This window comes from Anabrus simplex, chromosome 4 (assembly GCF_040414725.1).
Source record: "Anabrus simplex isolate iqAnaSimp1 chromosome 4, ASM4041472v1, whole genome shotgun sequence".
In the NCBI taxonomy this organism is placed as follows: domain Eukaryota; kingdom Metazoa; phylum Arthropoda; class Insecta; order Orthoptera; family Tettigoniidae; genus Anabrus; species Anabrus simplex.
The window spans coordinates 214,589,976-214,615,877 of record NC_090268.1 but is presented as its reverse complement, the minus strand read 5'-3'; the positions used below and the strand labels follow the sequence as shown (position 1 = coordinate 214,615,877).

General features: G+C 41.9%; 1 protein-coding gene across 1 annotated transcript in view; it reads left to right on the top strand.

Moving 5' to 3' along the window:
• Prosbeta2 (Proteasome beta2 subunit) overlaps positions 1–21,960 on the top strand; it is a 79,735-nt gene extending 57,775 nt beyond the window's left edge. Inside the window, exon 5 of the mRNA XM_067146381.2 lies at positions 21,609–21,960. Coding sequence (XP_067002482.1) covers positions 21,609–21,735 — 127 coding nt within the window. The 3' untranslated portion in view covers positions 21,736–21,960. The remainder of the gene's footprint in view (positions 1–21,608) is intronic.
• The last annotated feature ends 3,942 nt before the right edge of the window (positions 21,961–25,902 follow it).

The following is a 25,902-nucleotide window of genomic DNA, read 5'->3' as shown; positions in this document are numbered from 1 at the left end:
GTCGATAACAAAATATAAAATTCACACACAGGCTTAAAATTAACCTCCTATATAACTACCGAATGAAATATTAAACTAAGCTGTTATATAAAATAGATCACTATTGTACCTTGTTACTCACTGTTCACCACAATATAACACACTATAGGCCTACTATTAAAAAAAACTAAACAATAAATGTATAAACTCTACACTATGAAATATAACCAAACAACCTAGCACAAAGACACACAAACATCGCGAAAAGAATTGAGCACACCACGAACCTGCTACGAAGGCGTAGCAGGGGGAGAGGTGATACTCCCACGTGGCGCGTCCCAGGTGGCGGATAGGGGGGTCCTAACCGGCTTGCCGGCGGACTTGAGGGAAATAAAATACCTCCCGCGGACCAAACACACTACCCCCTGCGGGTGGGGGACGCACATGTAGAATACACACGCGGTACCCCCTGCCTGTCGTATGAGTCGACTAAAAGGGGCGACCTAGGCGCGGACATGGATTGCGGTTTGGTATAATGTGTTGGACCTCCTGTGGATGGGAGGGGTCGAGTACATTCACAGGTAATCCCTGCCTGTCGTAGAAGGCGACTTAAAGAGTCATGTGGCCATGGTCCCCTCTTTATTTTATTATTATTTTTCCGAGGGTCAGATGTAGACCATTCTAAATTTTGATGTGCGTGCTGCCCGGAGATGGGCCTCTTACGTGTGTGATTACGCCCAAAAGCCCGCAACTGTCCACCCAGGACCATTGCGTGGTGGGAGCGCCATGTACCTTGGGAGTGGTATCCGCCTGACAACACAGGTCCCCGCACAGCCGAATGCCAGAAGGACATATTATTATTAATTATTTTTATTTTTTTCTCTATATTTAGTGCTCTGTACACGCTATGGGGTACATGCTATTGCGGGTGACTGGAGGAAGGGAGTCCTAGTGCTCATTGCCTCAGTCATCCCGTATTAGGCATCGTTCAACATCGGACCCCAGGCAGTACCTGCTATGACCAGGTGGGTATTGCCTTGGCTGCTTGGTTCGGCTACAGAGACCCCTGATCGGAGTGGGTGGCATTCGGGGAGGATGCTATCGGGCATGGCTTCCAAACGAAGTCGGCTCTCTCAAGGTGCTCCCCCACTTAAGTCTTTAACTTTTGCTTCCCTGAGAGGTTCAACTCCCTGGGAACATGCGCAGCGTGAAGGAATGGGATCCAGCTTCCCAAGGTTTCTGGTCGCTACCAGAACCGATAGGCACGATTTTAAGCTGGTGAAGTCGATCCTTTTTAGCAGGCACATCGAAGGCGTCTATGGCGAACTGGAGGAACTTAAGAAAATGCGCAACAGTAGTTTGCTTCTAAAGACTCGTACAGCACTGCAAGCTGATCAGTTGCTTAAGTGCGAGCACTTTGGCGAAATCCCCGTCAAAGTGGAGGAGCATAAGTCCTTGAACCTGGTTCGCGGAGTCATCTTTCACCGCGACCTTATTTTGAACACTGACGACGAGTTGATGGAAGACATGAAGAACCGTGGCGTGACACACGTCCGGCGCATTACACGCAAGGTCAACGCCGAAGACCTTGCCACTGGTGCCTTCATTGTCTCTTTCAAATTGTCAGTGTTACCAGAGAAAGTTAAGGTAACAACCTATCGTTGCGATGTGAGGCCGTACATCCCGCCTCCTATGCGATGCTATCAATGCCAGCGATTCGGACATATGGTATCTCGCTGTTCGAATCAGGTTGTATGTGGTACATGTGGACGAGTAGCTCACGGTGCGGAGGAGTGCACAACTCCATACAAGTGCACTAACTGCTCCGGTTTTCATTCTCCTCGGGATCGGAATTGTCCGACATACCTGAGTGAGAAGAAGATCCAGGATATCAAGACCCTGGATGGTCTTTCCTACCAGGAAGCGCGCCATAAGTTTAATTCTACGAATACACCTGCCCGTACACTCGACTATAGCTTGATAGCTCAGAGTCTTCCAGGTTCGTAATTTACGACCTCGACACCTGTCCAGACCGCTGCGCCCAAGGCGACTGTTGCTGCTCCCAGCAACGTCGCAAATAGTCAAAGCTCGAAGGGGGGGACCACCCCATCTTCGACCAACCAGAAGTCTGTGCAGGCTGGCAGTTGCCAGCCTGCACAGCAAGGGGCGAAGACTAAGTCTCCCCCCCCTAGGAGGTCGACGAAAGTCGTGCCCCAGCCGGCGGAGGCGGCATCGTCGACCAGGGCTGGGAAACCACCCCCCAACCCGTCTAAACCTGAAAAAAAGAAGGAAAAGAAGAGCGCCCGTTCTGAGCGCTCTCGGACCTCCCCTGCGAAGGAGAAGTCATGCCCCCCATCTGGAGGGTATGAGTCTGCGCTAGGAGGCACTCCTGCTCCTAAACCTGCGCGCTCTCCTCGTAGGGGACCCCCTCGCACCCAAAAAGTGTCGAAGTTCTGGGCGGCACCCCTGCCATCTTTTGATGACGGGATGGATGTCGCGCTGTCCTCTACATCTACGGATGTAGAATTAGATGGTGTTTAGGCTAACGAGCATTTTTTCGCTCATAACCTAACACTCCTTTTATAGTCCACACTATGGCACTGTTACAGTGGAATTGTAATGGTTATGCCAGGCATCTTGCTGAGTTACGTCAGCTCATTAGTGAGTACGCAGCGAGTATAGTCTGTATTCAGGAGACCAACTTCAGACCTGGTCATCATACGGTCTTGAGAAATTTCAGACTATACTCGACAGAACGGTACTATGCTCACCGGACGTCCGGTGGTGCTGGCATTTTTGTACGTTCTGATACCTACAGCGAAGAGGTTCCATTAAGAACTCCCCTCGAGGCTGTAGCTGTTCGCGTTCCGCTGCCTGTCATAACAACAGTGTGTAATGTTTATTTTCCACCAGGTCAAGCTCTTAACATAACTGATGTCACTGATCTTATAGATCAGCTTCCACCTCCCTTCCTCTTGTTGGGCGATTTTAACGCCCATCACCCCATCTGCCCCAGGGGCTCTGAACTTTGGAGCGTGGGTTGGTGACCACGGGGCCCTCAGCTGAGTCCTGGCATTGCTTCCACTTACTTGTGCCAGGCTCCTCACTTTCATCTATCCTATCCGACCTCCCTTGGTCAACTCTTGTTCTTTTCCGACCCCGACGCTATTAGGTTTGCGAGGGCTAGGGAGTCTTTAATTTTCACGCCCTCGTGGCCCTTGTCTTACTTTGGCCGATATCTTCATTTTTCGAAGTGTCGGATCCCTTCCATTTTTCCCTCTGATTAGTGTTTTATAGAGGATGGTTGCCCAGTTGTACTTCCTCTTAAAACATTAATCACCACCACCACCACCATCACCCCATCTGGGGCTCTGAGACGCCTTGCCCCAGAGGGAGTGAGCTGGAAACATTAGTAACAGAGCTGGATTTATGTATTTTGAACACGGGGGAACCAACTCACTTTAGTGTGCGTTACGGCACATATTCTCGCATAGACGTAAGTCTATGCAGCCGAACGTTGATTCCACTGTTTCGGTGGCATACACACGATGATCTCTGTGACAGTGACCATTTTCCCGTCATTCTTACTTTGATGAACCAAAAATCCGTTGAGGCTCCCCCTCGATGGATTTTGAAACATGCTGATTGGCCAAAGTACACATCGTTAGCTGCCTTTAACGATGATATCAGGCAGACCATCGGCGAGGAAATAACTTATATCACCCGAGTTATTCTTGCTGCTGCTGCGGAGTCCATTCCGTTCTACTCGGGGACTCCTCGCTGAAAGCTCGTTCCTTGGTGGATCGAAGAAATAGCAGCAGCTATCAAAGAACGCCGTCGCGCTCACAAACGTTACCGTCGACAGCCTACTGCGGCCAACTTGATAACATTCAAGAAACTCCGCGCTAAGGCGCGAGTTCTTATTCGTCAAAGTAAGAAGGCTTCATGGGAGAGATATGTGTCGTCTATGACGTCACATACTCCATCATCTCAAGTGTGGACTAAGCTTCGACGTTTTTCGGGTGTCCATGGATTATCTTCTGTACCGGGAATTTCCATTGCAGGCAATATTGTCACTGAATCCCTCCTGATTGCTGACCATCTAGCCAGTCATTTCGCGGATGTATCTGGCTCCGGGAATTATCATCCTGATTTCCTCGCTGTGAAGCGAGAGGCAGAACGTCATCACCTTAGTTTTGCCTCTCAAGCTTCAGAGGACTGCAACGTGCCCTTTACGGAGTGGGAACTCCGCAGCGCCCTAGCGCTTTGCAAGGACACGTCTTCTGGACCGGACAACATCCACAACCAGATGTTGAAGCACCTTAGTGATGATAGTCTACTCTATCTCCTTCGTGTGTTCAACCGTATCTGAATGGAGGGTGATTTTCTGTCTCAGTGGCGAGAGGGCATAGTCATTCCTGTCCGATTTGTCTTACCAACTGCCTGTGTAAGCTATTTGAGAGGATGGTAAATCGCCGACTCGTGTGGTGTCTGGAGAAACAAGGACTCTTATCCGAATACCAGTGTGGTTTTCGAGCCGCTCGATCCACCACTGACCACTTGGTCCGCCTGGAGAGCTCTATCCAGGATGCGTTTCTCCGTAAACAGCACTTGGTAGCTGTTTTCTTTGATTTAGAGAAGGCCTGCGACACCACATGGCGATATGGTATCCTTTCAGTCCTGCGTCAATGGAGATTCTGAGGTAACTTGCCGGTATTTATTGCGAATTTTTTGTCCCTCCGTATATTCCGTGTCCGAGTAGGGAGGACACATTCGCAATATCACGTTCAGGAAAACGGAGTCCCACAGGGATCGGTCCTTAGTGTTACTCTGTTCGCGATTGCCATAAACGGTATTGTCGCTGCTGCTGGTCCAGCAGTAATACCGTCGCTATATGTGGATGATTTTTGCTCTGCACTATAGGTCGTGCAGTATGGCAGCCGGAGAGCGACAATTACACCAAGCTATTAGGAGGGTGGAGAAGTGGACGTTAGAACATGGCTTTCGCTTTTCTGCCGCAAAGACCTCCGTTGTCCACTTTTGTCGTCAACGTACTCTTCACCCTCATCCTGAGCTTTATCTAGGAAATGTCGTTCTTCCAGTTGTTGACACCTACCGATTTCTTGGGCTCCTTTTCGACAGTAAATTATCGTGGGAGCCACACGTGCGGGAGCTAAAAGTGCAATGCACCAAGAGGCTTAACCTCTTGAAGTTTCTTAGCAGCACTAATTGGGGAGCTGACCGCGTGGTGCTCCTGCGATTCTATCGGGCACACATTTTATCCCGGTTAGACTACGGCAGTGCAGCATATGGCTCCACAAGACCAAGCGTTCTTGCGAAGCTGAACAGTATCCACCACAGCGGGGTTAGGTTGGCGACGGGAGCTTTTCGTACTAGCCCCATCGCTAGCCTGCTCGCTGAATCTGGTGTGCCGCCTTTACACCTGAGGCGCTAGCAACTCCTACTTACGTATGCTGCAAATTTGCGACAGATGCCACTTCATCCGAGCTATCCCTGCGTGTTCAACAATGGCAACCGTTTGTTTTACGCTGCTCATCCTCGTGCGACGCGGCCGGTTGGGATACGCTTGGATAGCAGTTATGAATTGTTTGATGTACCTTCGATTCCTTGCCTTGTCAGACAACCAAGTGGGGTACCTCCGTGGGTTGTACGACGACCTGAAATCATCCTGGATTTGCACATTGGCCCGAAAGGAGACACGGACCCTTCGATTTATCGGAGGATCTACCTGTCCGTTCTTGGCCGCTATCCAGGTTCAGTCGTCGTTTACACGGATGGTTCAAGGACAGATACGAAGGTGGGCTTTGCGTTCGTTGTCGGAAATGATCGGTTTCTTTTTGCTCTTCCGGAAACCTGTAGTGTGTACACAGCGGAGCTTTATGCTATCTGTGGAGCTCTGCGGTACGCACTGTACAACGAACGCCGACACTTTCTCGTGTGTACTGACTCCTTGAGCTCGCTCCAGTCTATTGATACTTGTTTCCCTCGGCACCCTCTGGTGCAGCAGATCCAGGACCTGCTGGCCGGGTGTTCGGATGCCGGCACCAGAATTACGTTTGTGTGGCTCCCCAGCCACATGGGCATAGAGGGAAACGAGTTAGCAGATGAGGCTGCCAAGGAGCCAGTTACACTGCCCCCGTTGCCTTTCAAGGTTCCAGCAAGTGATATTCGCTCTCAGCTGAGACATCTGGTTATGTCTCATTGGGAGATGGAGTGGCAGGCCATCCCACTTCCCAATAAGCTGAGAGCGATAAAAGGAACAACGAAGGTATGGAGGACTTCCCTTCAGGCTTCGCGGAGGGAAGCTGTGGTATTATGTCGCCTTCGGATCGGCCACGGTATCTTGACGCACTCCCATCTGCTGAAAGGAGAACCCCCTCCGGTGTGTACCTGCGGCGACCATCTTACCGTGGTACACATCCTTACGGAGTGTGTGGACCTGGTCGATCTGCGCCGTAGTCTTAACCTTCTGAATACAATCTCCCTTATCTTGCGCGATGCCGAGCAGTCAGCAGACCTCGTCATCCGCTTTATGAGGGATAGTGGTCTGTTTTATCGTGTGTGATGATGTCCTTTGTCCTAGTGTTGTTTATGTCAGTTGCGCTTTTATCTCATTGACTTCATTTTAGTTTGTGTTGCGCATTTTAATGTGTTATTTTAATGTCTAACGTAAATTATGTGTTAATATCTGTACTACTGGGCAATGCCTTATTCCTTCGATATCCTGTACTTTCTCTTATTTTAATAGAACATAAGGCATTGCGTATTAGATCCACTGACTGTTTTAATCTCACCCTCATTTTTCTTCATCACCATTCTTTTTTAACTCTAGTCAGTGGATACTTTTTAAAATTTTAACTTCATATCTCATGTCATTCATTTCGTTCCATTAGGGGAGGATGACCTTCGATGTTAGGCCCCTTAAAACAACAAGCAGCATCATCATCATCAACGAATTGAGCACATTACAACACACAGCTGTTAGCACATGGTTCTAAACAATAAATTTATAAACTCTACACTATGAAATATAAACAAACAACCTAGCACAAAGACACATAAAGACCGCGAAAAGAATTGAGCCCAATACAACACATAGCTGATAGCACGTGGTTACAGTAAAGAACAGACCGACAACACTGGAAACGGGAACTGGAGTCTAACGCGCTCTATTGGAGCGATCAGCTGCCCATGATCGGCTGTTAATTCACTTAACTCCACCAAAAGGCAGCGCTCAAACGTCAAGTCAAAACTCATAACAACTGAACTAGAATTGCCATATTTCTTTGAGTATTAGGACCACCCCTCCTTCACGTGGTGTTTTTTTTTTTTTTTTTTTTTAGAAAGAAAATTAAAAAATTAAGAGTTCACCGGACCACACAGTCTGTCTGCCACTGTTAAACGGAGTCTTGGAGGGGTATGCATGAACACGGATGGATGTCAGCTGATGAATGAAAGACTGGCAAAGTTGTGCAAGATCGATACGCTGGAGTTTTACTTCATAAAATATCAATGCTTGTTCTGGACATTTGTTGTGGCAATTTAACGGAGCCTGTTAAAATTGACATGTCCCGTCTCAACCCCATACCCGTCACAATTCCAGACAGGCTAACATTAATTGTACATTTGCTAGACGTCTCTGTGAATAAACCATTCAGAGATCATCTCCACCCCCTCTGGTTGGGGGATGCAGATGAAGAATACACCCACGGTATCCTATGCCTGTTGTAAGAGGTGAATAAAAGGGGCCCCAGGGGCTCTCAACTTGGGAGCCACGAACCTACTATGCTGGTGTAGGAGGGGGAGAGGGTATACTCCCATGTGGCGCATCCCAGGTGACGGATCGGGAGGTCCTAACCGGTTTGCCGACGGACTTGAGGGAAATAAAATACCTCTCACGGACCAAACACACAACCCTCTGTGGGTGGGGACGCAGACGAAGAATTCACCCGCGGTAACCCCTGCCTATCGTATGAGGCAACTAAAAGGGGCGACCAAGGGATGATAAAATTAGAACCATGAAACTACTTGTGATTAGTACTTTTACTTGCGCGTAGTACCACTATGTTAGGTACCAAATAGGTTTGTGATTAGTAGCAAACGAGAACGCGATGGCTTTTACAGTACCTAAACTGTTATGAAAGGTGTTGCTCATAGGATCAGTGGTGCTGCAGTGGCACCTTCTGGTCCAGTGAGGAAAGCAATGGCAAACTACCTTACTCCTCATCTTGCCTAGTACGCCTCATTTGGCCTCTGCCATCGGTTTTTGTGGTTATCCTATAACTGCATAGCCTTTGGTAGTGCTATCTGAGGATCCAACCAGCCTCTGGGCTCATGATCTAACAGACAGACATGATTAGTAGCACTAATGAGCGACACCATGGGATGGGGGAAGCCATGGTTCTGGCCTGCCTGTGATTAGTACCCACTATTCATATAGTGCGGGATAATCCGAGTCCCTGTGGTTAGTACACGATGAACACCATAGGTTTGTAAATGGCCTGTAAATGGTGCCATAATGTGCAGAACAGCGTAGGTCTGTAATACATTTGTGAATTTCAATACCTGTGAGTAGTACCATAATGTGTGGAATACCGCGAGTCTACGCTATTGTTGATTAGTACCGCAACATGACAAATACCATAGGTCTACTTTCCTAGCGATAAGTTCCATTGTGAGGGGCTGCTGACTTGGATTTTGGACCCCTTTCGACTACAACAAATATAATTGATTCAGTATTGTGCTATAGAAGCAGTCCCTTGGTCAGTAATACTGTTGTTCTGCGCCAGCTTCTGTGCATGTGAGGCACTTTGGGTCGGTTCCACTGATCGTTTTAAATTCATATCCATCCATTCCTACTTCGTCTTCACATTTTGAATTGTGGTCAGTGGATGTTTTGGGGCTTTTAATTTGTTATTTCATTTTGTCTCATTTCGTACCATTAGGGGCCGATGACCTAGATGTTAGACCCCTTTAAACAACAAGCATCATCATCAACTTGGGAGAGTGGGTTGGCGACCACGTGGCCCTTAGCTAAGTCCTGGCATTGCTTCCACTTACTTGTGCCAGGCTCCTCACTTTCCTCTATCCTGTCAGTTCTCTCTTGGTCAACTCTTGTTCTTTTTCCAACCCTGATGGTATTAGAGCATTTGTGGCCTAGGGATTTCTTTCATTTTTATGCCCTTCGTGGCCCTTTCCTTTCTTCGTCCGTTACTTCATATTTTGAAGTGACGGATCCTTTCTTTCTTCCCCCCCCCCTCCCTTCTCTCTCTCTCTCTCCCCCCTGTGGGTGGGGGATGCAGACAAAGAATACACCCACAGTATCCCCTGCCTGTCGTAAGAGGTGACTAAAAGGTGCGACCAAGGGACGATGTATTAGAACCACGAAACTACTTGTGATTAGTACCATCACGTGCGGAACACTATGGGTCGCCTTTACTTCCGAGGAGTACCCCTGTGTTAGGTACACAACAATTTGTTTTCAGTAGCAGCAGAGAGTGGGTTTACTGTGGGTTTACAATACCTGTGACTAGTACCACTATATGAGTGATACCATGGGTCTGCGTTGCCTGTGATTAGAACCCACTATTTGAGGAACACCGAGGGAAAACAGACACCCGTGAGTAGTACACTTATGTGAGGAACACCATTGGTTTGCGTTGCTTATGAGTGGCGACATTATGTGAGAAACACCATAGGTCTGCATTACCTGTACGACGTACGATACTTATGAGTAGTACGATAATGTGTGGAACACTGTGAGTCTAAGCTGCTTATGATTGGTACTGCAGCATGACAAATGCCATACTTTACTAGCGATAGGTAGCTTTATGAGGGGCCGTTGACCTTGATTTTGGTCCCCTTTAGACATCAGATATTATCGTTTCAAGAATGTGCTTTAGAAGCAGTCCCTTGGTCAGAAAAACTATTGTTTTAGGATAGTTTCTGGGAAGGTGAGGCATTGCAGGCCGGATCCACTGATTGTCTTAAATTCATATTCATCCATGCATTCTTCATCATCATGTTTTGAATTCTGGTCAGTGGATTATTTTGGACTTTTAAATTGTCATTTTATTTAGTCTCATTTTGTTCCATTAGGGCCGATGACCTAGGTGTTAGGCCCCTTTCAACACAAAGCATCATCATCAAAATCATCTCCGTCGGTTTTATGGGAAAAGGATGGCTTCTAAATCCTTTCCGCTAACACACACCGATCAGTTGTTATATACTCACCACAACACAAATACTTACCTCGTGGACTCGGTAGGAACAGGCTGAAAATTGCCTGGAGCTGAACCCATGCCTCTTAAATCACGGGGAGGAAGTAATAGAGGTATAATCACCAATAAAAGAAAAGGGAGCCTGTAAAAGGGTTTATTACCATAAAAATTAAATGAGTTAATGAACAAAAGCTGGGGATACAAATAACAAATAATTTACATGTTCTGTCCAAGGAATACCATGTGCGTAGTCAATTTCCTTTCAGTTCAGAAAACTTTATCTTTTACAAACACTGGAAGCGTTGCGGTGAGTGAGAATTACATCAGTAATAAAACAAACCTTTTTTCTGAACAGTAAGTCAAAATATGAAGCATCCCTTTTCTCGCTGTGAAAAGTAGGACACGCACGAAAGAACACGTATAACTCAGAAAGTTGCGTAATGGAGTATACAGTAATGTTAGGCCTCAACAGCCACGTTCATTCAAAAGACGCGGGCCACTACAACAATAGCTCCATAGAAGCTCACATCCCCAGAGCTATCAGAAAGCACCGAGAAGCAAAACCCCGACCCCTCACCAAAAAAAATCTAGGAAGATGATAGGTTGCCATAGTTACAGAGATCACTCAGTGTTTCAAACAATGATACATGTTAACTGAAAGAAGAATTTTAAAAAACCAATTGGGCATACAAAGCCGAAAATAAAATATAATAAAGAAAATAAGGAAGGCACAAAAATAATATTCACAAGATGCAGAAACCAACACAAATCTCATCCATCAATACACACATGCACACACAACCCAGAGACCAATATGAGCAAATCCAAATAAGCATAGGGGTTAAGCTTGGATACGAGAGCGCTCGCAATGCATGACAAATAAAACCAGAGGCTTGTGAGCTTGAAGAAGATACCCATACCACAACATTGGATGGCCTTCAGCAACCTAGGCTCATCCCAGATACAATCGTGATCCACACATATAATGCACGCTACATTCCGTACTAATATCACCTCTCTTTTGGTGAACATGAGATGCGTATTTTAGTGTCAAAATGTACCATATCAATACCGTACAAGCTCAGCCAGTCGTAGACTCAAAGAAAATTAAACAGGGTCTCAAATCAAGGTTACAGGTACGCACATAATTTACACAGATCGGTGTCACTCTCCGCTCTTGTGTATAGTAATAAAGATACACACGCAACAAGCAATATGTAAATTGAAACTTATGAGATCTGCAGCGACCAAAAAGATGAGGGTCTGCAGAATAGAATCTCAGAACACAAGATCACAATAACTATGACAAATCCAAAAGAAAAATGTAAATAAATACCTTAAAGCTTTTGTAAAATGAAATCTGCAGATTATATAATAATCAACATTACCCCAATGCAGGGAGTTGCATAGGGCGGATAGAAAATCCATATATAATACCATTTAAAAGGAAGCATATACGTGCCGCCATTTGTGTCCATCTTTTCACCAGCAGTCATTGCTGTTGACTCTCTACCCGAGAGTAAAAGATAAGAAATTGAAAGGCATAAATGCTTCGTCGCTATTGATGGTCAAAGAGTGCCATCTGTCTAAGAGAAGCGAATATTACGTCACAGTCGGAAACATAAACATAGATTGATGTGTAAATGACATTCCATGAAGGTGATGATAGGAATGGTGCTACACAAGGGCACCTCAGTGTGGCACACCTTCTAACTGACAAAAAGAGACCCATCATCAAACAGTTGTGCTCTTGGATGAGCTTGGAATCTGATCATGACAGTGCCAGTTGGAAGATTGTTGTTTTCAAAGAAGAAACTCTGCCAGAGTGCACAGGGTGATAGGTTTCTACCGTCTGCCATAACTGCCAACATGATGGTACACCATAATTTCTCCCCACTTGTTGTTTTAATTAATATGCTGGATGCATCCTTCGTGTGCATGGTCTTTCTTCGCAGCATATCAAAATAAATGGGAGTGTGGTCCGCTTTTCCAGTTTGAGAAAGATCATCATTTTCTCAACTGTTTGATGACAAACTTATGAAATTTGATTACGTTATCCATGTAATCACGCGGTAGATGCTGAACCAGCGTAGTACGTCTCTGCATAAAACTATCAGCCCATCCCATGCTTGCCTTAAATTGCGTACTTCTAATGCCACGTTGTTGTTTTTTTCGCTACGTCCTTTTCTTTCGTATGCATAATTTCATATGATACAGTAATGCCATAATTTCTTAAATCCACTATATAGTCAAGGAATTCTTTTTCAATCTTGGGAAATTTTCTGCACTTTGGGCCATGAAACGATTGACCCTTGGATTTAGCTTTCTTTAATTCTTCTTCCTGAACCTGCCAATAGCAAATTAATTTTGGTTCTACAGCAAACCCTCTTCTCGTGCTCTTGATTCCATTATATTCTGTAAAACAAACAACTGTAAATTTAAACTGAGTGGTAGGAGAGAGAATCCACAAGGGATAGTTGCCACAGAACGAGGGTACTGTACGGTAACAGCATCAAAGTGATAGTAACATACTTTATGACATTCCAATTTTCACACTATTTATCTTAGGATGAAATGATCTTACAGATTTTTTAATTTTGAAATTCCCCTGTTGTACACCTATCCCCAATGTGGAATACTTTATTTTTCTTTTGTGTTTATTCTTAAAAGGTGATTTACTATTGACATTGAATTACGTAAAACATGTAGACAGATATCTTTTAAAAACGAAACAGGAATACCAAAACTATTCTTTCATCCCATGTAGCACGTCACTTTACAGCTCACTTGTCTTGCTGCTTGCTGGTTCCACCCAGTGGCAAACCAGGATGGCAGGTAATTGGAATGGATGGTGAATGGCCTTGGACTTTCCATTTGTGGATGCTTGGAACCTAGGAAACAAGCTTCTTAGCTACAAGGAGTGTCCAGTTTCTTACTAATGATCCAAACCAAACCCCATGGCACTACAGCCCTTGAAGGGCCTTGGCCTACCAAGCGACCACTGCTCAGCCCCAAAGCCTGCAAATTACGAGGTGTCGTGTGGTCAGCACGACGAATCCTCTCGGCCGTTATTCTTGGTTTTCTAGACCGGGGCCGCTATCTCACCGTCAGATAGCTCCTCAATTCTAATCACGTAGGCTGAGTGGACCTCGAACCAGCCCTCAGGTCCAGGTAAAAATCCCTGACCTGGCCGGGAATCGAACCCAGGGCCTCCGGGTGAGAGGCAGGCTTGCTACCCCTACACCACAGGGCCGGCTTCTAGTGGTAATTATGCGGCACAAAAAACTCAAGAATAATAAGATTCAGAAAATATGTCCAAAAAATGTCAATGGGGAGGGGAAGAAACACCCATGGTACCATGGTATCTGCTGCCTGTCGTAAGAGGCGACTAAGAGGGACCCCAGGGGCTCTCAACTTGGAAGCGTGGGTTGGTGACTACACAGCCCTTAGCTGAGTCCTGGCATTGCTTCCACTTGTGCCAGGCTCTTTACTTTCATCTATCCTGTCCGACGTCCCTTGGCCAACTCTTGTTCTTTTCTGACCGCTACGGTATTAGAGCATTGTAGGCCTAGGGAGTCTTTCATTTTCATGCCCTTCATGGCCCTTGTCTTTCTTTGTCTGGTACTTCATTTTTCGAAGTGTTGGATCCCTTCTATTTCCTTTTTTCCCATCTCTCTCTACTCCCTGTGGGTGGGGGTGCAGACTTAGACTACATATATGGTATCCCCTGCCTGTCGTAAGAGATGACTGAAAGGGGCGACCAAGGGATGATGACATTATAATCATGAGATTACTTGTGATTAGTACCATTATGTGCGGAACACCATGGGTCAATGTTACTTGCGACTGGCACCACCTTGCAAGGAGCAGTACCATTCTGTGTGGAACATTATGGGTCTGAGTGTTGCTTTTGAAACAGGTTGTCATGTGTATTCCAGTGGTCGGTTCCACTATGTTCAGTATGGTCTGCATTAGCTATGAGTAATACCACTTTATGTGCAACACCATGGATCTATGTTGCCTACAGTTAGTACTACTATGTGAGAAACACCACGGGTTTGGCGGACACCCATGATTAGTACCTATATTTGAGGAAAACCATTGGTCTATGTTGCCAAAGAGTAGTATTACCGTAGTTTCTCGTGTAATTAACACACTTTTTTGAGGAAAAAAAGGCGAAAACTTTGGATGCGTAAAGTATTCTAGGAATTCGGATTTTTAAGAAAATTATTTTTAATTCATTAGATACATCAGAGATAATATACACACAATTGGTTCAACTCATTTGTGGTTAATCGTGTTATTTGGTGTAAAATTACAGAGTGAGATTTTTCTCAAAAGTAAATTAGGGTACATCAGGTAAGTTGGACATGTGGGTTTGGAGTACCAACACTGGAAAAGATTCTTCCCATTACAAGCTGACAGTACAATCTGAAGGGAAATAAACATGTGCTAATAAAAGTACAATTCATGTAAGTACATAATGACGTTCCAGCAAAAAAAGATGTGTCCAACACGAGAAGCGCCGAGCATCAAACGAGGGACCCCTGCTATATTTCCCCAAACTGTTTGTATCTAATCTTGTACGAGCGACATATCCATCCAACTTTTCTTGTATATGAACATGGTTCTCTCGCGGAAATTTTTCTTCGAAGTATTGTTTTTCATTTTAGAACAACATAAATTGCAAGCTTTGTGCCATCACTTGTTACAGCAAGCATTGCAGTACATCATTGTTTTTCGCTTCCAGTAGCGTGTACAATAACACTCGATGTCCCTTTCTTATCAATTGTTCGTCTTTGTGGCCTATAGAAACTGATTGGCGTCTGACCTGTGGTTCCTATTTGGGAGAGCAAATATTCCTTTACTTTACACTTCTTATCACAAAGCAATGAAAATCAATTACTTCTTGTTGAAATCATTCGGCATTTTGTGTCATAATGTTGTTCTTCGCCGAAGAGAAAGACCATTTCTCTTCATCAAGTCTCGGCTAATCTTCAAATCCGGGACCCTGATTCCATGTGCAACAGCTTTTTCTCGTCCTTTAGAATACAGCATTTCGTGAGAAATGGCATATCCAACGTTGCGTAATGAAATAATATATTTAAGCGGATCCTCCCCTACTTTCGGAAACTTGCCGCTCTTTAGTCTACGAAATGCTTTGCGAGACTTGTTTTTCGCTTGAAGTGCACTTCTCTGTTACCGCGGTAGCGCACGTTGCATTCAGACACTGAATATACTTGTGGCTCACTGCCCTATTCCTGTATGTTTTGAAGTAACTGATCACTGCGATTTTATATAATACAGTATTACTCGAATACTTGCTCACTGTGGACTAACAAACTATTTTCAGATCACAGAAAACACAGGTCCCATACCCGAAGCACTCATAAAATACGTTTGTACCCGACTGGAATAGAGCGTCGCTAGTCACGTTAGCGCTGATTATCTCACCGAACTAGTGCAGTGGTATTTCCTACCAGCTGATAATAGCGCATTGTCCAGTATTTGGAATGTCCGGTTTCACAATAGGAAAGCTGCTACCCAAGTTGTTGACATCTTTATTTCGAAAAAACTTATCCAGTGCTGCGTGATGGATGTTCGAAGAAGTGGGTGCGTTAAATACGTGAACATTTCTTTTTCTCCACTTTGGACCCAAACATCTTGGAATGCGTAAATTATGCGAGGCGTGAATTATGCAAGAAAATATGGTGTTATGTGAGGAACACCGTGGGATTGTGTTGCCAGTCGGCGTTACCATAATGTGTAATGCACTGTGGTCTGCATTGTCTATGATTAGTCCCACTATGTGAGCGACCCCATGAGTATATGTGACCTGTGATTCATTCCACCAAGTGAGGAACAACACGGGAATACCGGCACTCGTGATTAGTACACCTAGGTGAGGAACACCCTGGGTCTGCATTGCTTCTGAGTTGTGCCCTTGTGTGATTAGTACCACCTTGCGAGAAACACTATGAGTCTATGTTACCTGTGATTAGTACCATCCTGAGGGGCCGGTGACCTGGGTTTTGAACCCCCTTAGGTAATAAGCATCATTGCAGCAATTAAGACATTGTGAATTGGATCCCCTAATTGTTTTTGTTTCACGATCATGTTCTCATCACCATTCGTTTTAGATTTGAGTCAGTGGATACATTTCGGAGTTTAAATTTGCCTTTCGTTACACCTCGTACCATTAAGGACCGATGACCTAGCTGTTAGGCCCCTTTAAACAATAAACATCATCATCAAAATCACTTTAATGCCGCTACATCTATTCCTTGACAACACACAGTTATACAGTATTATACGCAACACTACACTATTAAGGGAAACGCACTGACGTAATTTGCTATTGATTCTGTCAAGTACAGATATCAGCAAGTTCTCATGCTGGTTAATCACTTCATCACACAGTCGATTCTGAAAAGTACAGATATCAACAGTCCACACACTGATCATTCACTTTGCCATCACACGGCAACATTAATGAAGATCCTGAAAAGTAGAGATATCAACCAACTCCTCAGCTCACCGTTACTCACTCTAACCCACACTCTTCATTCTCTTACAGCACTGTCTCTCACTGTCTGACTGACTGACACTCTGCCTGTCAGCTTGATATATATACTGTTCGACAAACAGTATAAAAATATCAATTTGTGGAAATGTTCTTGCAACACTCTAAATGGAACGCGTCCGAACATACAAGGAACAATCGATTGACTGGCCTCTCAATTTGAGTAGATGAAAGTCAAATGATCGATTACCATTTACAAACACACGTGGACATGTCTACAAAATTCCTAATGTTTCTACATGTATCTGGATGATAAATCATTACAGTAAGTGTCCAGAAACCTCCATATGCATACCTGCCAACTTTCCCGATTTAGGGGCGAGACTACCGATTTTCGGCAGTTTTTCCTCCTCCCAATTATTCTGTTTCTTCCGATTTTAACTTATTTTTTGGTGAGCTTCAAACATTGTTTTCAAATTCCCCCATTTCAGATTTGTACGCCAGTGGCCGGAAGTCCTTCGCTCATTGGCCGCTTTCAGATGAAATATTGACGATTATTAATATGAGAAATGCGCACGAATGTGCAATGTTTATTGAAACCTGTATATCGCGATGCGCATATAGATTGTCAATCTCTTTTTCTCGCGTATTATGTTTGTTACATGTGATTAAAAATCATTCTTGATCCGTATTGATGATACTTGATTGGAACAATAAGTTAATTTATTGAATTCACCACCTAATCAATACAATAAGTCTTGTCTTAGTTGATTTACTTTGGCATGTTAACTAAAATGGTACATGTTTCGCCTTGAAATTTAGGCATTATCAGTCATTATCTTAACCTTAAAATAGAATCAGGCACCTGATTTACATATACATGAAATAAAACAATTTTTTAAAAAAAACCTTGGAGAGACTTGAACTAAAATTAACATATGGTAAGAGACTTGTAATGAAGTTGGTTTTAAAGATATTACAATGAGTGAGGAAGTATACAATTGGTGAAAGTAGTAGTGATATTGACATTAGAAGACTTCTATTATAATTAAAATGAACAAAACAACAGTCTGTTATGAACAAGAGATAGGATTGCTAAAAAATTTTTGTTTGCCGACCAGCGGTTACAACGAAAATGACGATAAAAATAGTATTTAATAAATAATGTAGAATAAAATAATAATGAAATATGGTCAAGTGACTAGCAATTATTTGTTTACAAGAGATAAGTCGAAAGTCAAAGGCATATGGTGATGTGGTTCAGTTTGATCAAAAATACGAAGTTGAAGAACGATGTTTAAATAGGACCTTTATGGACCATCTCAATTTGATGCAATACTGCAATGATGTTAAGAATGTGGGTTGATTGACATTCTAGTCGAAACGGAAGTGTGACAGTTGAATCTGTAAAAGGAAACCAAAGCGTGGTGTTAATTGAGTGAAAAAATCGTAATGGAATGTTTAAGTGGAAATTGTGTACACTTACCATTAGACAATGGTAAGGGTAATTTGTTACGTTATTAACTGAACGTTATTGTCGACTGTCGGCTTCTTACTCCGAGTGTTATAACTGTATGTTTGAGTTTAAGGTGGAACTGTTTGCGAAGGCGTGACTATGGGCTTGTTTGTAGTACTTGGAGGGGAGCTACTATTGGCGGGAGAGAAAGAGGGAAGTGTATTGCTGCACGTATTGTAACGGTGAGATGCCGTTGGAGGGAGCAATATTACAGTGGGTGTGGCTAAGGGTCTATTGGTTGCATTTGAATTAGATGTACAGGCGGTGAGAGGAAGGGAGGGGAGTGTATTACTTGTAGAGGAGGTAGGAGGGCTTATTGATTTGAGGTAGAAAACTTTTAAGAATATATTGGTGAGAGGAATTGATTCTTGTAATAGACATAAAGTCTGTTCGTACAAGGGGCTTTTTTTTATCGATGATGTCGTTTAAGTTCTGATCTTTTTTGAAATGTTGGTCGAGGAAAATGAATAAATTTTCATACTCAGTCATAAGTTTACTTTTATCGACTTTTTTGAGGATATGAAGGTCTTGTTCTGTTGTAGTAAATTTATGTCCTGTGTCCCTCATGTGGTTGGCCTTTGCGGAAAATTTGTTATGCCTTGTGCATTATAATGCTCAGCGTATCTGGTGGAGAAGCTGCTGCCAGTTTGGCCAACATAAGAAAAATTACATGTGGAGCATTTTAGTCTGTATATCCCTGATCCAGAATAACTATTGTCTGTGCTGTTAATGGAGTTATGATTAAAGAATAAATTACGATTAGTGTTTTTTTGTTGTATAGGCTATTTTTGCATCGTGCTTCATTAGTGAATTGGTTATCGGCTAAATACCATGGTTATTGAACGTGAATTTAGCATATTTTGGTTTAACGGGTTTCAATGGGGTTAAATTTGTAGCTAATTTTAATTTGGTTTTGTTGATGATTTTATCAATTATATCTGTATTAAATCCATTGAATTTAGCTATTTCTTTAACGAATTGTAATTCTTTCTTTAAATTACTGGAGGACATAGGGATTTTTAATGCCCTATATATTAGACTGTGATAAGTGGCTTTTATTATGTGAGTTGGGATGTAAAGAATCATTTTTTATGGTTGTTGGAGAAAAGGTAAGGTGGGTTTTCTGTATATTTGGAAGTCGAACTTGTTTGAATCATGTGATTTTGATGTCTAAGAAATTTAAGCTATTGATTTCATCTTCTTTAGTGAATCTAATGTTATTATCCAAATTGTTGAGGAAAGATAATATGTTGTCACTGTTATTGATTTGTTTATCTATGATTGCTATGGTATCATCGACATAACGATGCCAAAGACAGAGTCCGTTGATGTTATTGATAATTTTGCTGTTTACAAAGGTGAAAAATGAGAGTATCCTCCTAATTCAATACAATAAATATTCCGTCATTAGACGGAGTAAACAAATTCAAACATGTTTCGGCTCGTTTGAGCCATCTTCAGTGAAAAATGAGGGGAGATTTGAAATAATTTACATAATATAAGTTGAAAAAATGCTAAAAAAAACATAATGAAGGAGCAAATGAAAAAACAAACAAAAGAGAGCCTAGACTGAAACAAAATTAGCACAAATATACAATATTTACATCAGTATGCGGAGTCCCTGTTATGAATAGTGTGAAAATGGTGTTCATGTTGTCAGTTGGTGTGTACATTTCATTGGACTCGTTAGACTGATACGTAATAACAAATCCTGACTCGTCGAGGAAAGTAACAGGAAACTATACTCATTTCCTTTATATGCTGCTTCAGTGATGCCTAGGCTATCCATGTTAGCTGATGATGGAGCTGTTGAGGATCCAACAGGCCTTCGGGCTGAGTGCTCGACATACATACGTTTATAGAGTTGACTGACTTTCCATAGTACATATTATTTTAGCTTCCAGTATAAACGATACATATGTATTGAAACGTTCTCTCTCTGTTGGCTTGTTTTCATGGTATTTGCACTGCAAGTTATATAATTTGTCACATTTAGGAACTGCATATGTGCTGTTCTATAAAGCGAGTGATTAGTGCTGCTATAACTTGTCCACAACTGAACAGACTACATCAGCAGCAGTATACAGTGAAACCATGTTAACATGATCTCAGAGCAACCTAAATATTGAGAGTTTATGTTTTTAAAATATTGTGTTAAATGGGGTTAATATTTTACTGTTCTAGATAACATTCAAATCACTGGAGTGTTGCATTATTCAACACAAGCAACCAAGAATTAAAGATATAGCAATGTTTTACTGTCGCAGCTGTTAGTTTCCAGTACTGTCCATGTGCCCATGTGCTCTTGACATGTTGGTAAGAGTGTAAGCATTGAACTTCATTGGTAAGAGTAATGGCAGCTAACTGTGATGGAGTGTTTGTAAATTATGATGATTTGGCCAGTTAAATTAATTCTCCTTGTTGTTTTGGTGACTGTATGTATCAGATGGTGAAGGAAGTTCTAATAATACTGTTGTTTGTGATGCTATCGTAGAAAGCGAAAAGAATGAGTGCCAGCAGGTCTGCAAGAAAGGAGTATGAATTAGAAATTAGGGGAAAGAGACCAGTGAGCAGATAGAGAAAAATGGACAGACTTAGTGAAGAAGGATGTAGAGGAGAGAGGTCAGGATTGGGAGCGGATTGTGAACGAAGAATGATTCATGGACAGAACAAAATGGAAGGGGCTTGTCTACCACACTTGGGAAACTGGAGTTGGTCAACGATGATGATGATGATCGTAGAAAGTAATGAAAGTGCCAGTCTAATTTAGGTATAATATCTGAGTTGTCTATTTAAATTTATATCTCTCAAGTATTGTGTACCATAGGACCGTGAACATTCGTACAGTAATCTAACAAACTGGGATATCAAGAAATATAAAATTTAGGAGAGTTGGTATTATAAGTTTTAAAATTAATTTAACCTAAAGCAGTATTACAAAAATGAATTTGATTTTTTGTTTATTTTTTCAGTACATGATGGAATTACTTCCTTAAAATGTGTGACTGATTAAGTTTTTCTTTCTTTACTCGTTACATTAAAGAAATGTTTATTTGCTGACTGTTTGGCAAAGTTCTCAAGAAAATAACTTCAAAATTGAGTAACTTGTGTTTTTCTTTCCACATCTGCATATTGCACTGTTTTTGAATAGCTTTCTTAGCACAAGTTAGAGACTGGCGTTAAGAAGGTTAATAAATACAATTTTATTGCTTTCCAAACATTTCCTATCATTCCTATAATGTCCATACTTGATAATCACCTTCTTAATCTCTCTTTTCAGAAGAGTAATGCAAGTTGAAATATGTGGTCTGGATTTTAATAACGTGTATAATTCATTTGTTTGTTGCAGGCAAGCACAGTATCGTTACAAGTCTGGGACAACTGCTCTGTTGTCTACAAAATCATTTCCAGTTGTTATTGAAGATGTTTCTGTGAGCCAAATTGAATGTCCTGAGTCAATGGATACATCATCATGAAAAGTGAAGAATTCTATCAGAATTGCCTTGTGTTTTTTATAATCATTTCTTTCTCTCTAATATGAACAAGTAAACAGTTCTATAAAATTATTACCTTTGTGGTTCTTACTAACAGCACATCTATTATTCCGCTTGAATTATGGTGTTCTGTTCAAGTGTTTGATAGAGGTTATTTTGAAAGACATTGTAAACAAGGAAAATATATCCTTAAAATCTGGGAAGACATATCGTCGTGCTTGCTTTTGAGTGGCATTATTTTTATTTATTTTTCATGTATTGTACAGTATTTAATTTAATACCATTAGTACTGTTTTTTAATATTATTTCACCTTGCAACATTCAGGTAGGTCTGTTCCTCCATTTAAACAACAAATATGAGATTTCACAATGTTTACAGCTTACAAAATATTTAAAAAATTATATAAATGAAACTTCTTACAACTACTTAACAATACAACATTAAAATAATAGGCCTAATGATAATAATCAGCCCCCATATGTGTGGATGCAGGGACAGAATACACCCATGGTATGATACTTGTGATTTTTAAAAAAAATGCTATTTCTTCGGGCCGTCGACCCATGTGGCACCATATTGTATGAACCTGCATGTAATTGGAATGGCAGTAGTTGTGGAATGTTACGTGTGAGGAAAGGAAGATTAAGGATGTCACAAACACCTTGTCCCCAGGCCAGGGATATTAATCATTACAATTTAAAAACCCTGACCCAGCCGGGAATCGAACCCAGGGCCGCCGGGTGACAGGCGGACGCGTTGCCCCCTACAGCGCGGGGCTGGACATGGTTCTACTTTACTAGCGATAAGTACCATTATGAAGGGCTGTTGACCTGGATTTTGGACTCCTTTAGACATCAAGCATCATCGATTCAGGATTGTGCTTGGAAGCAGCCCCTTGGTCAGTATATACCAGTGTTTTAAGTTGGTTTCTGGGAAGGTGGGTCATTGCGGGTGGAATACACTGATTGTTTTAAGTTCATAATCATTGTTTATCTCGTCTTTTTGAATTCTAATCAGTGGATTGATTTTGGAATTAATTTAAACTTTGAATATTGTGAGTTGGATCTGCTTATTATGTTAAATTCATATTCATCCATTCATTCTTCATCATCAAGTTTTGAATTCTGGATATTGAATGAATTTTGGAATTTTAATTTGTCATTACATTTAGTCTCATTTCATACCATTAGGGACCGATGACCTTGATGTTAGGCCTCTTTAAACAGCAAGCATCATCATCATCAAATAAGAAGAACAATGAAGGCGATGCAGACTATTATAACATGACCATAGTACATTATTAACTTTAATTAACTCTATGATCTCTAATAGTAACAGTTTGGGTATATACATAGATTAAAGACAGGCTAATCTACAAAATGTAAGATAGTTTCAATAATGAGTCTGAACATCAATTCTTACCTTATAGATATTGATGGCAACATATCTGAAAATAGCAGGTGAGACCCCTCTGATCTGACAGAGACAGCTAGTGTATTCCTTTGTCATGCTGAGAAAGTAGCAAATGAGTTTGTGCCTGTTGTGATCCAGTAAGGTGATTTTGATAAGTGTGTTTCTGTTTTTGACCATGTTCTGAAATTATGATTGGATGAGGGATGGTGAAATTGACATCGGTCTAGTCAGCATGAGGAGAATTTTCAGTGAAGCAGGTATAAGGCATGAAGATTATGGTGCTGTTTGAGTTTTAGCCAACCAAGTTCATTGTAGGCAGGTGTAACATCAATATAGTAATGTAGGTCACATATGTAGCATATACAGGCATTTAGTAGTCTTGTTATCATTAGCAGTAGTCAGGTTATTGTACACGACATCACAGTAGTTGAAACAAGGTGATAACGAAGTACAAATGATACTGTCCTTTAATACTCGAGAAGGTAAGTTCTCCATCGTCTCGTTTCCTGAAATGGGGTCAGGGATGAGGCGAGATGAAATTATATGGCATGTATATACAGCCAGATACACTTCCTGACACCAACCCTCATTTGAGGAAGTGAAATGAATGATGGTGAATGAAATTGGGTAAGGAGGTGGAAGGAATCGGCTTTGGCCTATGAATAGGAGCTGTCCTGGCATTTGCCTGGAAGTGAAAACGGAAACTACAGAAAACTACTCTGGGGAGTCGATGGTTGAGATTGAACCAACTCATCTCCCAAATGCATAGCTCAGTTCCATAGCTTCAGCATGTTAACATGCATATAAAATCTGCTCTGCTACTAAGTGAGTTAAGAGTTGCAAATATTTTTCTGGAAACTGATAATTTAACTACTGCTTCCATGAAAAATGTTAATCTATGATAATAAAGTACCAAGATCTACAGCTGATTCACTGGAATCAATTGGTGAATTTGGCAGGTAAAGTTATGTATGATTCTTGAACAAAATCTTGGGTGAGAAATTATTATAGCTTGAGATTCCACATTATTTAGTCTTAGTCCAAGTGTGTTGGTCCAGTAACAATTTTCCTGTAAATCTCTATTGAAATTGTTAGTTTTGTCAGTTAATCTGGTTCATAGTGTGAATATAATTGTATATCACCAGCATCCATGTGGTGTCTGAAGCTGCTAACCGATGACTAAGAGTTGCTGGTGTATAGGCAGAAAATAGAAGTAGCCCTCGGACAGATCCTTGTGAATCCACGACGTTACTTCTTACACACTGCTGATATTATGTTTTGTATGTCTCCCAAGCCATGTCACTATAGTAGTAAACGAACCAACTGTTAAGACTGCAGGATAGGAATTCACACTGGCCCCACTACTAATAGTCTCCGGCTGATGATCATCCTTCCTAGGTGGATCATGTAGGCCTATGAATATGAAGATGAGAGCAGGACTGCAATGTAAGAATGGGCAGAAATCAATCACCTTACTCTAATTTACTACACAAAACTACCTGCATCATTTATCAATGTAAGCAGGGGCAAGGCTACAATCCAGACCTCATATCTAGTAGTAATAGTAGTATCAGTCAACAATGCATGAAAACTATGTGTTTCCAAATATGTCGTGGTGTTAGGCCAAAGAAAATCCCACAAAGTGCACTTTTAAAAAGGCAGGCTCGTCGAAGGTCGCAGTGCTGCTGCACTCTGAAATGCCATAAAACCAATGCCAGAATCTTATGACACATTTAGCTATTTATAACTGTTGGGTTCTTTAGTCTGTCAAAACTAATTTTGAATAAATAAATTTACAAACTACCTGAAGAAGAAAACATATGGTAACAGAATTATACCTGAGAAAGTAACAACTTAATTAAAATAGAACTACAGAACCTGTGCTGCTCCGTAGCATTTATTATATGTCTTGATATAAAATTGCTCCATGCACTGCCCAGGTACTTAATTGAATGTTTACCATATTTACTCACGTATTAGACCCCTTTCTTTTTCCATTTTTACAGCCAAAATATATGATAACCTCAAATTTGTGCAGTGAACACATCATCTTGCGCCGCCAACTTCCCTGCTACCAGCATGTCATTCCAAGTGACGTCATCTTCACTGCCATCTCGTCAGCCATGCACTGCAATAGAGAGCATTTGAGGTTCCATCTTTTTGAACTGTTTAAAAACAGTTTCCTTTCTGGAGATGGTCTCTTATATTCCCAGTTGGTGTATGTGTAGCAGAAGCCACTCCTTCCAAATAAAGTCATGCTGTAGAAAGTGTGCCAAACTACCAGCTGATAATTAGCGTGTTACGAGTTGTACTTCTGAATGTAATACATCGTGACTGGAAGCATTTTTTCGATAACTGCGGGAAAGCCAGACCCTAATTTTTAAGTACATTTTCATGCTTGTTCCTACATTTATCACATCAGGATTTACCTAAACAGCTGTAAATAAGAGAGATTGCATTGTTTAGGTTAGGTATGCTATCAAGTGCCCGGATAGTGCCAAAAGTTCTATGGGGGAAAGAACAAAAATAAATAACAGCGAAGGTTGCCTCATTTATGGATATATACAGGTGTGCTGGTAATGCGTTTTATTATCATAATGTTTAATGTACGTTCGTTGCCTCCATTCCTTTATTAACACATATAGGTTTTGTTTGGCATCTCCAAAAATCATTAAAAGTGGGGACATAAAATCAATATTATTATTATTTGTTAGTTACGTTGGCGACTAAAACAA